The 17,985-nt window shown below is 38.9% G+C and overlaps 1 protein-coding gene across 1 annotated transcript in view; it reads right to left on the bottom strand.

The window, feature by feature from the left end:
- Window positions 1–462: 462 nt before the first annotated feature.
- Window positions 463–17,985, bottom strand: part of LOC109922553 (polycomb group RING finger protein 3) — a 143,046-nt gene continuing 125,523 nt past the window's right edge. Inside the window, exons 5-6 of the mRNA XM_048613667.1 lie at window positions 13,148–13,228; window positions 463–8,696 (exon numbers count right to left, since the gene is read on the bottom strand). Of these exons, the coding sequence (XP_048469624.1) occupies window positions 8,649–8,696; window positions 13,148–13,228 (129 nt within the window). The 3' untranslated portion in view covers window positions 463–8,648. The remainder of the gene's footprint in view (window positions 8,697–13,147; window positions 13,229–17,985) is intronic.

A 17,985-nucleotide genomic window follows, 5' to 3' on the forward strand; every position in this document is an offset into this window, starting at 1 on the left:
AATTCACTAGATACGGCAATGATTACGGATGGCTGGTCAGAAATGACAGAAATATTGCACTGGTGAAGCAGGTGCTAGAGTCAAGCTACATGTTTGGAGCAGGATATCTGTGCGTAGCCTGAGTGCAAAACAAAATTGGTAGCCACAATAGCAAGTGTTTTATTCTACAGCATTCCTCAAAGATTCTCAAAAACAAATACAGAACATGAATTGATCCTGACAGTTTATGTGAGAGATCATAAACAGAGGAGGAAAAGGCAAAGAAGTAAAACAAAGGCAATTCTAGCAGAAGCTTGTAAATAACTTAGAACAATGAGAAAGGGGAATAGGTTATTTTTGCATTTTGTGAAAGCAAGTCTTTGTTTTGCCTCAATTTTTTTAACGTTAAAAATGAATTAATTCTCTAGCAGTAACTGATTACAAACCATCCATCTAAAATAAGTAAGGTGACAAGCGAAACACTCACAAATATAATTTATTTTAATTGACAGAACAAAAGAAATATGCACATTGTAAGGGCTAAAAAGTGGTTTAATTTACATGAAGCGTTACAAAACATTCTCAATACAGGAGACATTTTAAGTAGCAGATTAGTACAAAGTTGAAGTTCATCACAACAGTTTATTATAAACTGGGTGGTGTCATTTGCTGAAATAGTGAGGTACTTGTTCACATGATCTCTGGCGTAAACCTGAGTGATTTTCTTTACCTTGTAACTAGCGTTCACTTAAGGTGATGTTTTTCCATTTGTCATACTATAGGTAACAAAATTATATCAAGAAAATTGAGTTAATGCAGACCTCAATATTATCACATTTGTTGATCTGAATTTCCTACATAATAGAAAATACTGAGAAACCATGTGACTGCAATGCTCACTCTGTTGATTACTGAGTTGGTAGCAGGGACATTGCCTCATTTCCTACAGTAATACTGATTCATTCATGTTGTGTCATTCTCAGAACACCTTAGTTGTTAATAAATTATTTTTCATATCAATTAGAAAGGTGGTTGATTGGATGTGAATAATTTTGTTGTGATAGTCTGTTTTCATACTCTTGTGCGAGCTCCAATTAGCCACATAGCCCACCACAGCCACAATCAGTTACAACAAAACTGTTCACGTAAACTAGCTCCTTCCAGTTTTCTGCCAAGTCTTTATTTTGTCGAATCTGTGAGACACAAAATCTGAGGAATGCTGCTGTGATTTTTCTTTAAAGGCTGAATGCAGGAACATTTCAATATTGTTCTCAAAAAGTACAGTTCTCCTGCAATGGTAACCAGATTTTAAAAAAATACAAATGAGGCAGCAAACTGAAAGGTTACATACAAATTAACCTGGTACTGTAAGGAAATACAGAGAAGTACAGTGATCAGATATTAAAGAGGTGACTCCGAGTGCCTGTTAGCATTCACCTAGAGGCATTGCACTAATGCTTCTGCACTAATATCAAAACTTTAACAGGATCTTTTCTCAAAATTAGAAATGTACAATGGTTGTGTACAGCTAAGTGATCCAGTATTTTTAAGAAATCATTGATATTAATTTCTGTTCTTATGCTGATGAAGTAATTGCATCAGCAGAGCTGGCACACATCATGGGCAATGTGCAAAGTGGTTGAACCAGAAGTTGCTGAACTGCTAGAAGTATAGTGTACATTCTATTTCTACTAATTCAATGGTGAATCCTGGTGAGACTTGATTCAAGAGGTATCTGGCAAAGCATCCATGCCACTCCGCTTAATATACTGTTGTAAACGACAACTGAAATGACAATTGGGCATCATTGAGATCTTAAAATGCTCAGTGTGCCCTATATGACAACTCAAATTTGGTTCCCAATTTCATCTGGAAAATTAAGTCTTTATGCTATCACAATACAAGACTAAAGTACAAACAAACCTAAAACACAATCCAACAGTTAGTTAGCACCAGCAACTTGCATTAAATCACAAGATTTTAAACAAAATTGTTAACAAACTCCAACTTACCTCTGCAGAAGTCAAAAGAAAAGCTCTCTAATATGCAGATGAGTATCAGATCTGTGCACTAACTTTAAGCACTAGTCATAACATCAACATGTAAAAATATTGCTGTAACTATTCACTTATTCCAAATGTTGGGGCATCATCAGTAGGCTGGTAGAATAGTTCACAGTACCGTAATGCTAACTGTCTCTTTGTCAGTGTCAGAATGAGAGCGTGCAGGTAAATGAAGTGCCTTTAGACTAGCATAGCCAAAACGCTGGAAGGAGAGATAAGACAGTTTACAGGTACAATACCCACATAAGTCTGCAAGTATTTGAGCATTTTGATAACTATGAAACATTTTTAACTTTGATTAAAGGATGGTGACTTCATGTTTAATGTCAACTATATTGTGAATTGTCTGAATTTCCAAGTGATACAAATTAAAATATATTGAAAGCTTGCTAAAGCTCTTGAATTCCCTTTGAACCTATTAATATATTTAATCCTACCCCCAAAAAAATGTAGAAAGCAATAGTTAAACTTAGCAGAAACAGATCCCTGCATTGTCTGTTAGCCCTGTTCTGTATTGTTTTTTAAATATGCATCACATCAACATGAAACCATGCTTTATGTACCTACACAAACATTGCATAAATTTATAACTGTTTTACAACCGAACAAGTGCAATAAACCATCAAGGTGTAGGGATAGTGAACCAGTTAATGCAACAGTCATCTTGATTGGAATGTGAAACTGCATTCTTCCACAACAATTATGACTCCAGTTAATTACCAATTATCTTGGTAAGCTTTCTTGCAAAGAGAGATGTGTACTCAGGTGCTTCAAGAATGGACTCTTGCTGACTGTTGGACGGACAGTCAGTTTCCTGATGTGCTCTAAGTTCTCTCTTTCTGTCAATGATCAGACAGAATAGTTTTGCCTGCCAGGCTTATGGTGGGACTCGGCTGGTATGTTCACTCAAATTAAATTATATGGTTTATATTACAAGAGATTTGGGTTTATATAGTAATTATCCATTTGGAGCTTTCCTATTTCTGCCGGGCAAAATGATACTGTTGACATATGTCACCTAGTGTCAGCTATAAAGCGCCTGTCTTTTTGTCTGGAATATGTTATACAGAACTTACAGCACATAAGCAGGCTAATTTAGCCGTTATGGTTAATGCTGGAACTTTGTACTCTTCATGAGCCACCTTAAGTATCTACAGTATTTCCATCCTGTCCCATGATCAAAACAGAGATATAGATAGAGGATGCAAAATGAAAACTCCAAAATATACTCCACATGGAGTACACTGATGAGGTATCTGCAAATGATGTCCTACAAATAATATGTTCCTATACCTGAATACACTGTGTCAACAGTCCCACACTGTATGTTAATTAGTCAACACTTAAGCACCAAGACCCAAAGTGGTAACATATATCAATCATTTTTTTCAAGCTTTGTCAAAAACAAATCAAACACACAAAAAACCAGTTGGTTCTTAGGTACGCTGCAACACCAGGCTAATATTAACAGGACTGGTTTGTCTATAGGTACTGCATTTATACATCACATACAAACTTTGAATATCTGATTTAAAGCTGAGTAGAAATATAATGATTATTATATTTCCTTTTTTGAATGCTAAGACTTTTGGAATCAGACAGCTAGATTCGCCCAACTGGAATGAAAGAATCAGATACTACAGGAGACAGCCATTTTGATTATCAATAATCTGTAAGAAAATCTGTATAGTGAACAGTTCATATATAGCTTCCATACTCAACTGTTGTAAAGAATCAATAATGTTACTACATCTGCTGTAATAGAAATGGATTGAAAAGAATGATGAGGTGACTAATGGGTGAGAAACCTACATGTAACTGACCACGTTGCAAAGATGTAAAGAATAAAATTCAAACAATTTTTTAAAAAATCATTGCAATTTGATTCCATTCGCAGTCTACACCACTGCAGTTAATATTGTGACTAATTACAAAGAAATATCTCATTGTATCAGTGTGCTAGTAAATGTACCTAATAATTCAGATTAAATTGGTAGCCAATTTACAGCAAAGCTTATGTAATTTAACTTGCTCTGTGTTACTATGACAAGGAATCAGGTCATAGATGCAAAGCTTAATAGAAAATAAAATTATATATAATTCTGTGCCCCCCCTCTTTTCTAAAAAAAAGACTACTTACAATATCATCTTTGAAGGCTCCATTGCCCAATAAACAAGTGTTGATTCAGGTATGAAAGAAAGGCTGGATAAATAATGCATTTCTGATACCACACAGAAGCTGAAACCCACACAAACAGCGACATTATGCTACTCGTATCAAAAACAATGCAATAGGTAAACATATAACTAGAATGAGCAAACAGTTCAATTCAGCCTTCCTTGAATGTCACATTGTATACTGGTACTTTCACTTCAAAATTTGTCGCTGAAAATATTGCAGAATTAGAAGTATCCCATCCCCAAATAATTAAGACAGATTTAAACTGTTTACTCATCCATAATCATTGATAGCACATAATCCAAATTCAATACCTACCTTCACAGCATTAAGGACTGTAGCTTTAGGCTGCTTCACCAAACAATTCCATAGCTGTTTTATCTTCATTATGCTTTGGCTTTCTTACTTAAAATGCTTTGAAGTGATATATTTTACAAAGGTCAAGAGTCAAATAGGTAATGTTAGAAAAATCTCACCCAAACTGGCACCAATTTGTACAAATGCACAATTTATGGCATCATGACACAATAGTCAGAATTAACCACTGACTAGTTAGCTTAGATTATGTAACAGGATCAATAATTGAACTGAAGTCAAAGGTAGACCAGAATTTGTTAAAGGCACTCATTTCTTTTACCCATATTGTTCCACAGGTGCAACATCACTCAAAGCCAACTCAAGGGTTAACTAAATATACACGTCCACCTGTAATTTTCCATGCAATTAAGCTATTTTGAACGTTAAAACAAAGGATGTAAGTCAATGTAATAACATAAACCACAAATGTGCACCAAGGTAGGCCATTCAACCCCCTCGATGCACAAGTAACAAGTAACAAGGTGCTACGTTTTAACACATTCAAATTCTCTAAATCTTTCAGTTTAGGGTTGGCTCAAGCCTTTCTCCATTCAGAACACACCAAGTGGACAAAGCTCAAGTGCCATATTTAATCAACGTTCAGAAAGTGAACTAGACATTTCCAACATGGCACCATTGGCCTCTGTTCTAAGCTCCATATGACACACGGTCATAAATTTTTAATGGTCAACACAGAAAATAACAAGCATAGCAATTAGCATAAAGAATCATGATCTTAAACGCTCGCAACAAATCACATCAAGATTCCACATTATGTATCTGAAGGAAAGATATCTCGAAGAGGATTTATATCTGTTTCAGTTCAGGTAATGTTGTGTTTACAGAACTGAACTAACAATAGGATGTACATGAAGAGGTTCAAATCATTCCCTGCAAATTGTGAAATGGAATGCAACCAATATGATAACTTATGGGGAAGGGTTCACACCATCATTTCATGGTCTCTTCTAAAAAATATTTGTATTTGCTTCAATATTCACCAAGATGACTGAACAAGCCACTGAGTTGGTTTGAATAGTAGCTGAGCTCATAACTACTATTTCCAGAAAATATTTATCCGTGGAAAAGCCTTTTAGTTTAACTTTGCGTTGATACAATTAACAATGTATTCATCTCAGAGCGGAAGTGGGAAAAAAAGAAATGTAAATACATCTGAAACTGAAATACAAGGAATCATAAGACGTTAAGCCTGCAAGGTGAAATACTGGAGCAGATGGAAGAGTTGGGCAACCAGCTCATTATATCTGAGACTCTTGATTCTTGGTTATTAAAAAATTCAACCTTTAGTAAATCTATCAAACCTCATCAAAACTCACTGGCTTTTCACAAGTAGTTTCACAAAAAGATTTTTTCACAGAAGTTCCAGACTGAATGAATGTAGACTGTTTATGAAAATTCCCCAGGTGATAAATGGACTAGGAGTAAAATCAAAACATGCAAAGAGGAAAGGTCATTTATTCTATTAGTGTTTTCCCTCTCTGATTAACATTTTTGTAAAGCTTCCCAGCAGTCAGCTGAAGTTTTATTTTAAACTATAAAGCCAGGTGGTAGACTGAGGAAATTCATAACGAAAGGCTAACTGTGGGCATTAAAATGTAAAGGCACTATTTATTATCCTACTTTGCATGATTGAAACAGAAATAGGCAGATTGTGAACTCAGTGCTGAATTCCAGATCAATCAACTCTCTCAAGGGCGAGTCTCTAAACATGAATTTTTACCAAATAAGGAGTGCATGAAAGAGAAACTATGAGAAAGGTTAAAAATGGGAAGGGAAAGATAATGTTACAGAACAGGTTTGTAATAACTTGGTTTGTATTAATTTCAGGACAAGAAAATTGATCAAATGCAAGTAACAGTTAAGAAATTGTTTAAGAGTGTTACACCATCACAAGATATTAGCACCACAGCAGATAATGAAAAGTGCACTAAAACTGGCAGCACAACAGTTTTAATTCTACAATGAAAAAAAATCAGTCACAGCCAGCACTAGCCCTGAATGATCATAAAGAGGCATTGAATTTTGTAGAGCAAGTTTCTTGAGCTGTCCTGATTATGTAGGAGGGTAACAAAAGAATATTTTTACTTCAAATCATATAATCAAATCTTGATATCCCTCTCAATTTTGACATACTGAAAATTAAACTGGGATACAACTTTGAAATACATTTCATTTAATCCATCATAAAAAAAAATCATAGAATTCCAATTCTGCAAAGATCCTTTTTACCTAATCTAAAAACATATCTTATCATTGCCAAAAATAGTATTATGCGAGTCACTGTACAGCACATTGCAATTGTTGGGCATTTCATACCAACAGTTTTGCAGTTAGTAAAACACATTAAAATATTTACAAAGACACTGTACAAGCATAATGCTGCGTTGGTATTAATGCATAACTCTGTTTAATGCTGTTCCGCTTTTTAAAAGGTGGACTGTCTACTTTCGAAATCTGTATACATAGTGTAAGAGAATCAGACACCAGTACCATAAACTGAAAGATATAATTAAAATAAATACGCAATCCTTCAGAAACTGCCCTGAACAAAGTGAGAAAAGTATCAATCCTCAATAATCTAACCATAAATTCTCTTCCACACTAGCAGACCATAATTTTCCCTACTTCAAATTGGACTTTTTATAGTTTGGGCTATGAATAGTGTTCGCGACAAGAATTGGTCCAATGTTTTTAAAATAAAGATGAAATTGAACACAGTCCTTGGAATCATTCAAAATGATTTTGATGATTTTAACTATGATTTGTGATACAAACATATATCACCTCTCCTGAGAATATCCTTTTAATACACCTGAAATTCGAGAACATTCCAATGGAGGGCTCATGCTTACTGCTGACAATAAAAGCAAAACAAATCTTACAAAACATTATTACACTAAACAGAAATGCAACTAAAAATTCCACAGAAAGACCTTGTTAGGAAAGTGTTTTAAATAATCTGAACAGGAAAGTTGACATTTCTACAGCAATAGTTATAGCTCATTGAAGGTACAAAGTTTAAACATCAAAGGGAACTTGCCTGATTCAGGCAATGCTACAATCCAATGATGATAAACATTTGCACAGGGGCCTGGTCAAATTCTAATAAAGGTGGGAGTGTACATGACTAGGCAGAGTTAATGCCCAATGCTACAAAATCTCCGTTTTCAAAACCAGCAGACAGTCCATGTGAGTACTGCATTATACTGCTATGATGCTTAATTCCAACGAAGTGGAACCTGATGTCAGTGCATGGTCCACATGTCCTGACCATCAGTGCTCAGGCTGACATATTGAAATCAGAACTGAATCCTCATGAAGTTCACTTTGGTTTGCAATTGATAGTGTAAAAACATTTTTTTTTCTTAAATCTACAATTTAACATGTTAAAATTCCACTATGTGATGTATTGACAGTCAAAAGAAATCACTTTACTCACTATTTTATGAAGTCATTAACTCATGGGTTAATGATTCTGCCAATACAGTGAACAGAGCAGTTTCACAGACAATTTTTTTAAAATTCAGAATTTCAATTTCGAATTGCTGAGCTGAACCAATATGAACTGTCTGAAAGGCTCTTTAAATAAGAAAGCCAAAGCGACCCACAGCTTAATAAACTGCATCATTAAAACAATTTAAAATCACAAGTAGGTTCACAGAATTGCTAAAGCAATACTCAAAATGTAAACGATAAAAGATTTCTTGTGCCCGCAACAAAGCCTTCTAACACATCAAATTCATGTCACTGTGTTTTTTTTCTTTATAAACCAGGTATAAAAAGTGTCTTGGTGCAATTTCATTTGATCCTTTTTGTAATATATTATGACTGTAAACCTACTTCAACTTCAGCAATTCCAACACTATGTAGTAGAGAGCACAGAAGCAGGCTTTTGTTGGGTCAGTTCCAGTTGAGCAATACCTCTGATCTGGTGTGTGTTTGCTGGTGTTTGCCACATGCTAGATCCAGTGATGCACTGGCTGAGTGCTGGATGATAGTCTCTGCAAAATTTGCACCTTATGAAGTTCAGCTGACGATAAAACTTTATGTCATAGCAGGTCCATTTTTGGCCTGTAATGTAGCAGGAGGGGCGATTTCTTCAAAAAAAACAGAGAGGAACATACAGCATTATAAATACAGCATAGGTCACCAGTTAGAAAAACATATTAAATAAATTCAGAAAGATTTTTCACTAATTATTGCCAACATTTTCTAGTCCAAACTTTTACGTCAGTGAGCCAGACCCAAGTATTAAACTAAAAATGAGCCACCACTTCAGTCAGATGGAATTATGATCAGACACCATTCCCAACTCTCAAGCCACTTCACATATCTTTCAAGTCTTTGAATCATAGCCACTGACACCTGAAAGTGTCAGCCACCTCTACTAATACTAATAACTTGCTATGCTTCAGTTACGTAGGGAACAGGTGAGACAGTAGTATAGCTCCCAATCAGGATGGAGGGGAATTTGCAGGTGGTCATGCTCCCGAAGTATCTGCTACTCATCTTCCTAGGTTGTAAAGGTCACAGGTTTGGAAGGTGCAATTGAAAGAACTTTGGTGAGTTTCTACAGTGCATCTTGTAGAGGTACACACTGCTGGTAGTGTGCTTTCGTGGTAGAAGAACTGAGCGTTTGTGGATATGTTGCCATTTAAGTGCTTTGTCCTGGATGGTGACAAGATTCTTCAGTGTTGTTCAGGCTGCACTCACCAAAGCAAGCAGAGGGTTCTGACCTGTCCTTGTAGCAACTGTATTTATATAGCTAGCTCAGTACAGTTTCTGATCAGTGGTAGCCTCCAGAATGTTGAAAGTAGGGGACTTAGGTGATGATAATGCAAATGAATGTCAAGGGGCATTGATACATACTCTCTTGTTGAAAATGGTCATTGCCTGGCATTTGTGTTGTGCGAACATCACTTACCACTTTTAAGCCCAAACCTGAATATTGTCAAAATCTCGTTGCATTTGGACACAGAAAACTTCAGTATCTGAGGAGTCACAAACATGGCTGAATATTGTGTAATCATTCAAGGTTTCGGCAAAGATCTGTAGCTCGGGTTGGGGATGAGGTTGTTGCCTTGCTCACCAAGCTGGCTTGTTCTCGTTCAGACGTTTCATCACCATGTTAGGTGACATCATCAGTGGACCCTCTGATGAAGCGATGTTATTCTACTCTGCTTGGAATTTATACTATTTGGTCCGTTATGGTGAGTAGTATCATTTCCGTTTTGATCTGTATGGGTTTGTATATGGGGTCCAATTCTATGTGTTTTTTGATTGCATTGCAGGTGGAGAACCATGCCTCTAGGAATTCCCGTGCATGTCTATGTTTGGCTTGGGCTACTATGGTTACCTTGTCCCAGTTGAACTGATGGCCTTTATTGTCTGAGTGTACTGATATTAAGGAGAGTTTGTCATGTCGTTTTGCTGCTAGCTGATGTTCATGTATTCTGATGGCTAGTTTCCTTCCTGTCTGTCCAATGTAATGCTTGTGGGAGTCATTGCATGGTATTTTGTAAACCACGTTGGTTCTGCATGTTGTGGGGATGGGGTCTTTAATCCTTGTAAGTGTTTGTCATAGAGTGGCTGTGGGCTTGTGGGCCACCATGATTCCTAGTGGTCTTAGGAGTCTTGTTGTCAGTTCCAATATGTTCTTGATGTATGGCAGTGTAGCCAGTGTGTTAGGGTGTACTGTATCCTCCAGTTGTTGACTGTTTAGTAGGCATCTGTGGATGAAGTTGTGGGGATATCCATTTATAGCGAGGATTTTGCATAGGTGCTCTTCCTCTTTCCTGCGTCAGTCGCAGGTGTTGCAGGGTGTCCTGGCCCATTTAAGTAGTGTCCTATTGCAGCTTTGTTTGTGGGCATTGGGGTAGTTGCTGTGGAACACTTGTAATCATCACCAAAATCCCCAGCTGTGACCTTCTAATGGAGAGAAGGGCATTGATGAAGTAGCTGAAGATGGTTGAGCCAAAGACCTGAGAGACTCCTGCAAAGTTGCTCTGGAATCAAGATGGCTGACCGACTCCCACAAACTCCTTCCTTTATGCCAGATATGACTCGAACCACTAAAGAGTTTTCTCCGATTCTCCAGCTTTGCCAGGAATCCTGGATGCCATTCTCTGTCAAATGCAGCCTTGATGTCAAAGGCAGTCACTCTCATCTCACCTCCAGAGTTTAGCTCCTTTGTTCATGTTTGAACTAAGGTGTAATAAGATCAGGAGCTAATTTGCCTTGGCAGAACCCAAACTGAGCGTTAGTGATGAAGTTATTGCTAAACAGGTGCTGCTTGATAGCACTGCTAATGATCCCATCCGTCACTTTGCTGATGGACAAGAGTAGACCGATAGGACAGTATTTGACTGGGTTGGATTTGTCCTGGTTTGTGTGCATAGGACGTACCTGGAAAATTCTTCACCTTGTCAAGATTGATGTCAGTGGTATAATAAGGTATATGTCAGTCCATGAGATTATAAATTGTGCTCGGGTACAATTCTGCAACTGCAGACGTCCCATTGTACATCATGGAGAAATGGTGTTGAATTGCAAGATCTGTTTATAATCTATCCTATTTAGCAAAGTGAAAGTGCCACACAATGCGATAGAAGGGTCTCCTCAATGTGAAGAGAGGATGTCATCTCCAGAAGGACTGTGGGTGGTCCCTCCTACAATACGGTCATGGACAGATACGTGTGGCTGACAGATTAGCAGGGAATAGGCCAGATATGCTTTCTGCCTCTTTTTGGCTCCCTCACCACCTAGATAGGATTAATATGCCAATTCCAGAATTTCTTTCAAGTCAGAACTAAAGGTTTTATTGGTATACCAGAGGATATCTTAGGGCAGACAATGCATTTTAGGTGTGAGGCCATTTTTAAGAATCTGGTTGTCTATCAACTTGGAGACATACTGGTTTTATTTCCAAAGTCGGGATTTATAAATCTCGGGGCAGTGACTTGAAAGAAATTCTGGAATGTACATATTAATCCTTTCTAACTGATCAAAAATTTATAAGTCATCTTAAGTTTGTTCAACATATTTGCATCAGTTCTATGACTCTTTGATTTTTTGTTTATAAATTCTGTGTCTGATACCACTTCTCTCACCGACACCTGAAGAAGGAGCAAGATTCCGAAAATTTGTGTTATCAAATAAACCTGTTGGACTATAACAACAGGAACAAAAACAAAGTTGCTGGAAAAGCTCAGCAGGTCTGGCAACATCTATGACGGAAAAAACAGAGTTAACGTTTCGGGTCCGGTGACCCTTCCTCAGAACTGTTGGACTATAACCTGGTGTCGTGAGAGTTTTGACCTCATCCATCCCAGTCCAACATCGGCATCTCCACATCAAGGTGGAGTCAGATATAGTTCTTAGGGCTAAAAGGATCAGGGGGTATGGGCATAAAGTGAGAACAAAGTATTGAATGGTCAGCCATGATCAGACTGAATGGTGGAGCAGGCTTATAGGGCAGACTGGCCCCCCCTGCTTCTATCGTCTATGTTGCTATAGCACTATCTCGGTCTCTGGAATACCACCAAACCACTGTCTCCCCTAACTGATCCTAACCCTATACTCATTCTCCAATCCACATGTATATTTCCATCCGGCACACAAGATAGTAACATTAGTCAATTTCTCATCGCCTAAATTCTAAACAACCCTTCAGTTCCTGTATTTACCCATCTATTGCTAAAACTAAGGTTATTAATGAGAACAAAACAGGAATTATCCTGAGACTTTTATGAATTGCATGATTCTGCAACTCATTGTTTTAATTTGTTTTCAATCAACATGTTCAGAAATGTTATGACACACCTCTGGGACTTGAACCCAAATCTTCTGGCTTAGAGGTAGGCACTACCACAGTGCCATGAGAGTCCTACTCATTATTTTAATTGGTTGAGTCATGATGGAATACATCTGTTATGTGAAAGTTACCTCTAGCTAAAGATTCAAATGACCATATAACACAAGATAATGCAATGTGTGAATATGTAAAATATAATCAAATATTACATTCATCAGCACCAATGCAAGTCCCTTAAGTTATGCAATGATACAATTCATGGCAATTTAGTTATTTTGGAGGGGAAGGGTCAATGAATTTGCAAGAAAAAAACTGCCACAAAATCTTTAAAATGCACAACTCATTGATTGGGCAGCACGGTGGCTCAGTGGTTAGCACTGCTGCCTCACAGTGCCAAGGATCTGGGTTTGATTCCAACCTTGGGTGACTGTGTCTTGGGTGACTATCACGTTCTCCCTGGGTTTGTGTGGGTTTCCGCCAGGGGCTCCGGTTTCCTCCCACAGTCCAAAGATGTGTAGGTTAGATGGATTGGCCATGCTAAATTACCCATAGTGTTCAGGGATGTGCAGGTTAGGTGCATTAGCTACGGGAAATGCAGGGATAGGGTAGGGGGATGGGTCTGGGTGGGATGTTCTTCAGAAGGTCTGTGTGGACTTGTTGGGTCGAATGGTCTGTTTCCACACTGTGGGGATTCTATGATTTCATGTAATAAAAGATAACATCATGGTTGTTTACCTTGAATCTCCATCGAGTGACAACAACAAACTTCAAAGTGTGATCCTTTCCAAGTATTTCTTCATTGCATAGAATATCCAGCTACAGAATAACAAAGAAAGCCAAGAGTCATAGCTGGATGACAAATTGTGCTACAACAGCTTTTGCTAATCTTGGTATCATTCAGCCTAATTTAATTCACTTTATCAATGTGAAATGTGTTTGAGCAGTCTCAACACTGTTCCCAATCCATATGGTCATGAATAATTCATCTATAGATCTCATTAAACTATAAATTTACTCAAACGTCACTAGCGTAGTTCACTTGTGTGCACAGTGGAAATGCCCAGTGTACTGCAGGTATCTTCAAGTGGTTACAGTGCACATGTTGTGCCTTTACCCATTTATTTATTTTAACCTATGGTAAAACACCACGGGTGAGATTGCTGATACGGACAACTTTGGCAACAAAATGGAAAATAAATTGAATTATAATCAAACTCAGCCCTTATGTTAATGTACACTACAAACCCTGCACCTCAAAGAAACGATGATATTGAGTAGTTCGATGAAAGTAGTGTCCTGAGTAAAACTACACAAGCAAAACTGAAAGAAGTCAGTGATGTAAAAAGTTACTGTACAGCAAAAAGGTACCCATTTCAAAAGGGTTTTTCACAAATTAAATAGAGTGATACAGCACAGAAACAGGCCCTTCGGTTAAACTCATTCACGCTGACCAGATATCCTAAATTAATCTAGTTCCATTTGCCAGCATTTGGCCCAGATCTCTCAAAACCCTTCCTTTCCATGTACCCATCCAGGTGCCTTTTAAATGTTGCAATTGTACCAGCCTTCACCACTTCCTCTGGCAGCTCTTCCCATACAGATACCACCCTCTACATGAAAATGTTGCCCTGTAGATTCCTTTCAAATCTTTCCCCTCTCACCTCAAACCTATGTCCTTTAGTTTTGGACTCCCCTATCCTGGGAAAAAGACCTTGGCTATTCACCCTATTCACACTCCTCATGCTTTTATAAACCTCTATAAGATCAGCCCTCAGCCTCCAACATTCCAGGGAAAACAGCCCCAACCTATTCAGCCTCTCCCTATAGCTCAAACCCTCCAATACTGGCAACATCCTTGTAAATCTTTTCTGAACCCTTTCAAATTTCACAACAGCCTTCCTCTGGCAGACAGACCAGAAACGAACACAGCATTCCAGAAGTGTCCTAACCAATGTCCTGTACAGCCACAACATGACTTCCCAACTCCTATATCTGATGCACTGATCAATAAAGGCAAATGTACCACTACCCTGTCTACCTGCAACTCCACTTTCAAGGCACTATGAATCTGTACCTCAAGGTCTCTTTATTTAGCAACAATCCCCAGGACCCTACCATTATGTGTATAAGTGCTGCCGTGATTTGCCTTTCCAAAATGCAACACTTCACGTTTATCTAAGTTAAACTCCATCTGCCACTCCTTGACCCATCTGATCAAGATCTCATTGTACTCTTAGATAAACTCCTTCACCATCCCCTACACGACCAATTTGGTGTCATCTGCAAACTTATTAACCATACCTCTTATATTCACATCTAGATCATTTATATGAATGACAAACAACAGTGGACCCAACACCAAGCCTTGTAGCACACTGCTGGTCAATGGCCTCCAGCCCAAAAAGCAACCCTCCATCACCATCCTCCATCTCCCACCAGGGAGAGGGCTGTTTCAGTGACAAGTGAAATAGTCTGTGGCAGAGGGCGCAAAGACAATGAATTCAGCCTTATGAACATAATTTCCCAATGGCCTTTAGAATTTTACACTGGAGGAAATTCTACTCCTCTACTAATGCATTTCAGAAAAGCAGTCTGACAATTTATAGACATTCAGGGGTCAAAACAAATGGTGGTGGTGGTGGTCCGGGAGAGCTGTGTGCAGTCATTATACTTTTGGATGTTGTCTGCAGTAGACCGTCTATAGATGAGAAATAAAGGGGAGTCAAAGAACACTTGAGGGACACCAAGATTAATGATGCAGAAGTGGGATGGGAAGCCACTGAAGGTTTTCTGGTGACAATTATATTAAAGACAGAACGAGGTGAGTGCAGTCCTACGTAGATGGACAACAACTTTTGAGGAGGATGGTGGGGTCAATCATAGCAAAGACTCCAGACACATAGGGAAGGACAAGGATGGATGCTTTACCTTTGTTAGATAGTTTATAATTTATACGTCTTATAAAGAGTTGTTTTGAAACTGCAGTAGGGGTGCTAACATAGTTAGATGTTTTTAAATATGGATTTAACTGCGCCATAATTAAAAAGAATTTTCAATTCAATCAACAGATATGGTGTCTTATAGTGTCTTCTTCTTTTAATGTGGTCATGGGATGAGGGCCTTGTAGGCTATCCCAGCATTTCTTGCCCAGCCTTATTTGCCCTGGAGAAGGTGAAGATGTTCTGCTTTTTTTGCAATGCTGTAGTCCTTGGGTATTTGGACATTCAGAACTGTGCAAAGAAGGAAGTTCCAAAATTTTGACCCAGTGACAGTAAAGGTACAGTGATATTTACATCAAGATGGTGAGTGGCTTGGAGAGCAATTTGCAGATCGTGAGGTTCCCATGCATCTGCTGATTTGTCCTAGGTGGCAGAATCATGGATTTTATAGATGCTGCTAAAGGAGCCTGGATGAGTTACTGCACTGCATCTTGTAGTTGGTACACACTGCTCCCACTACGCAGTGGTGAAGGAGCTGAAGGTGGTACATGGGTGCCAATCAAGCAGGTTGCTTTGTGGATGGTGACAAGCTCTTTGAGTGTTGCTGGAGCAGCACTCATCCAGATAATTGGAGAATATCCCATCACAGTTCTGACTTGAGCCTTGACAATAGTGTACAAATATCAAGGAGACTGGAGGCGAGACACTTGTTGCAAAATTCCCAGACTCTGACCTGCTCTTGTAGCTATGTTATTTATTATTACTCCCCATGTGCCGAGATGGGTGCAGCTCCAACAACACTTAAGGAGCTTGACAACATCCAGAACAAAATAGCTCACTTGACTGGTACCACATCCACGAGCACCCATACCCTCCATCACCGTCGCTCAATAACAGCAGTGTATACCATCCACAAGATGGACTGCAGATAATCATCAAGGCTCCTGAGACAACTTCCAAATCTATGATAATTTCCATCAAGAAGGACAAGAGTAGCAGATATATTGGAACACCACCCCCTGCAAGTTCCCCTCAAAGCCACTCACCATTCTCACTTGGAAATGTATCACCATCTGCTCAGTGTCGCTGGGTCAAAATCCTGGAACTCTCTCCTTAACAGCATTGAGTCTACCTACAGCACATGGACTGCAGGGTTCAAGAAGACAGCCCACCGAGGGATGGGCAATAAATTCTGACCCAGCCAGTGACACCTCATGATTGAATTTGAAGAAAAGGGCTTGTCGGTTCAGATTCTGGGTCAGTGGCAACCTCCAGGATGTGGATAGTTGTTGGATGTGGGGGGGGAAGGCGATTCAGTGATTATAATGTAATTAAGTGGCTTGGGATGATGGTTACACTGCTAAATGCTTAAAACATAGTACAGCACAGTGCAGGCCCTTCGGCCCACGATGTTGTGCCAACCTATTATCCTACTCTACGATCAAACTACCCTGCATACCCTACATTTTACTATCATCCATGTGCCTATCCAAGAGTCGCTTAAATGTCCCTAATGTATATACCGTCTGGCCCAGGGGACTTATCTATCCTCATGTTTTTCAAAATTTCTAGCACATCCTCCTTCGTAACATCAACCAGTTCGAGCATGTCAGCCTGTTTCACACTGTCCTCACGAACGTCAAGTTCCCTCTCACTGGTGAAAACTTAGGCAAAGTATTCATTAAGGACCACCCCACCTCCTCTGACGAGAATTGGATTCCAGCTTCAATTTATATAAAACTGGCGTGATACAACACGCTTGTGTGGCACATACGTTAGTTTTGCCAATTATTAGCCTAATTCTGAAAGCTGCCCAGGTCTTGTTGAAACTGACAGAATACCGAGGCCTGAATAGAGTGCATGTGGAGAACATGCTTCCATGAGTAAGAATGACAAGGATCTCAGGGCACAGCCTCAGAGTGGTTAATCTGTGGAACTCATTGCTGCAGAAAGCTGTGAAGGTCAATTCATTGAATGTATTTAAAACAGAGATAGTTAGGTTCTTCATTAGTAAGGGAATCAAGGATTATGGGGAGCAGGCAGGAGAATGGGGTTGAGAAACATATCAGCCATGATCAAATGGCAGAGCAGTTACAATGGGCTGAATGGCCTAATTCTGCTTTTACATCCTATGGTCTTACGGACACAGACTGCTTCAGTACTTCAATCATTGCACAATCGCTGTACAATCATCAGCGAATATCCCGTTTTCTGTCATTGCGATGGAGAATCAATGAAGTTTTTTATCCAGTATAATCACAATTATAAAGCAGGAAATGTAGGAAACAATTGCATGTGAAAATCACCAGTTTTTGTGATGTTACTGAAGGATGCATATTGCCCAGGACTCCAGGGAGACTTCCCTTGCTCCTCTTCAACATAGCACCAAGGGATCGTTGATATTCACCTTAAAAGAAGACCGTGCAGTACACCCTTGGTCCTGCACTGAAACGTCTGTCCTCAACTCTCCAAACGTCTACAACCCAACATCCTTAATGCTTTTCGGGGACTCTGTAGACTCTCAGTTCACCTACTGCTAACACAGACTTCTGTTATTGCTTTCAAATTACTCTTTACTCCAAGTATAGAAATCTGGGTCATGTTTAATCTCTAACTAACAAACTACCCTGGTTT

Source organism: Rhincodon typus, chromosome 1 (genome assembly GCF_021869965.1).
Source record: "Rhincodon typus isolate 14 chromosome 1, sRhiTyp1.1, whole genome shotgun sequence".
Lineage (NCBI taxonomy): Eukaryota > Metazoa > Chordata > Chondrichthyes > Orectolobiformes > Rhincodontidae > Rhincodon > Rhincodon typus.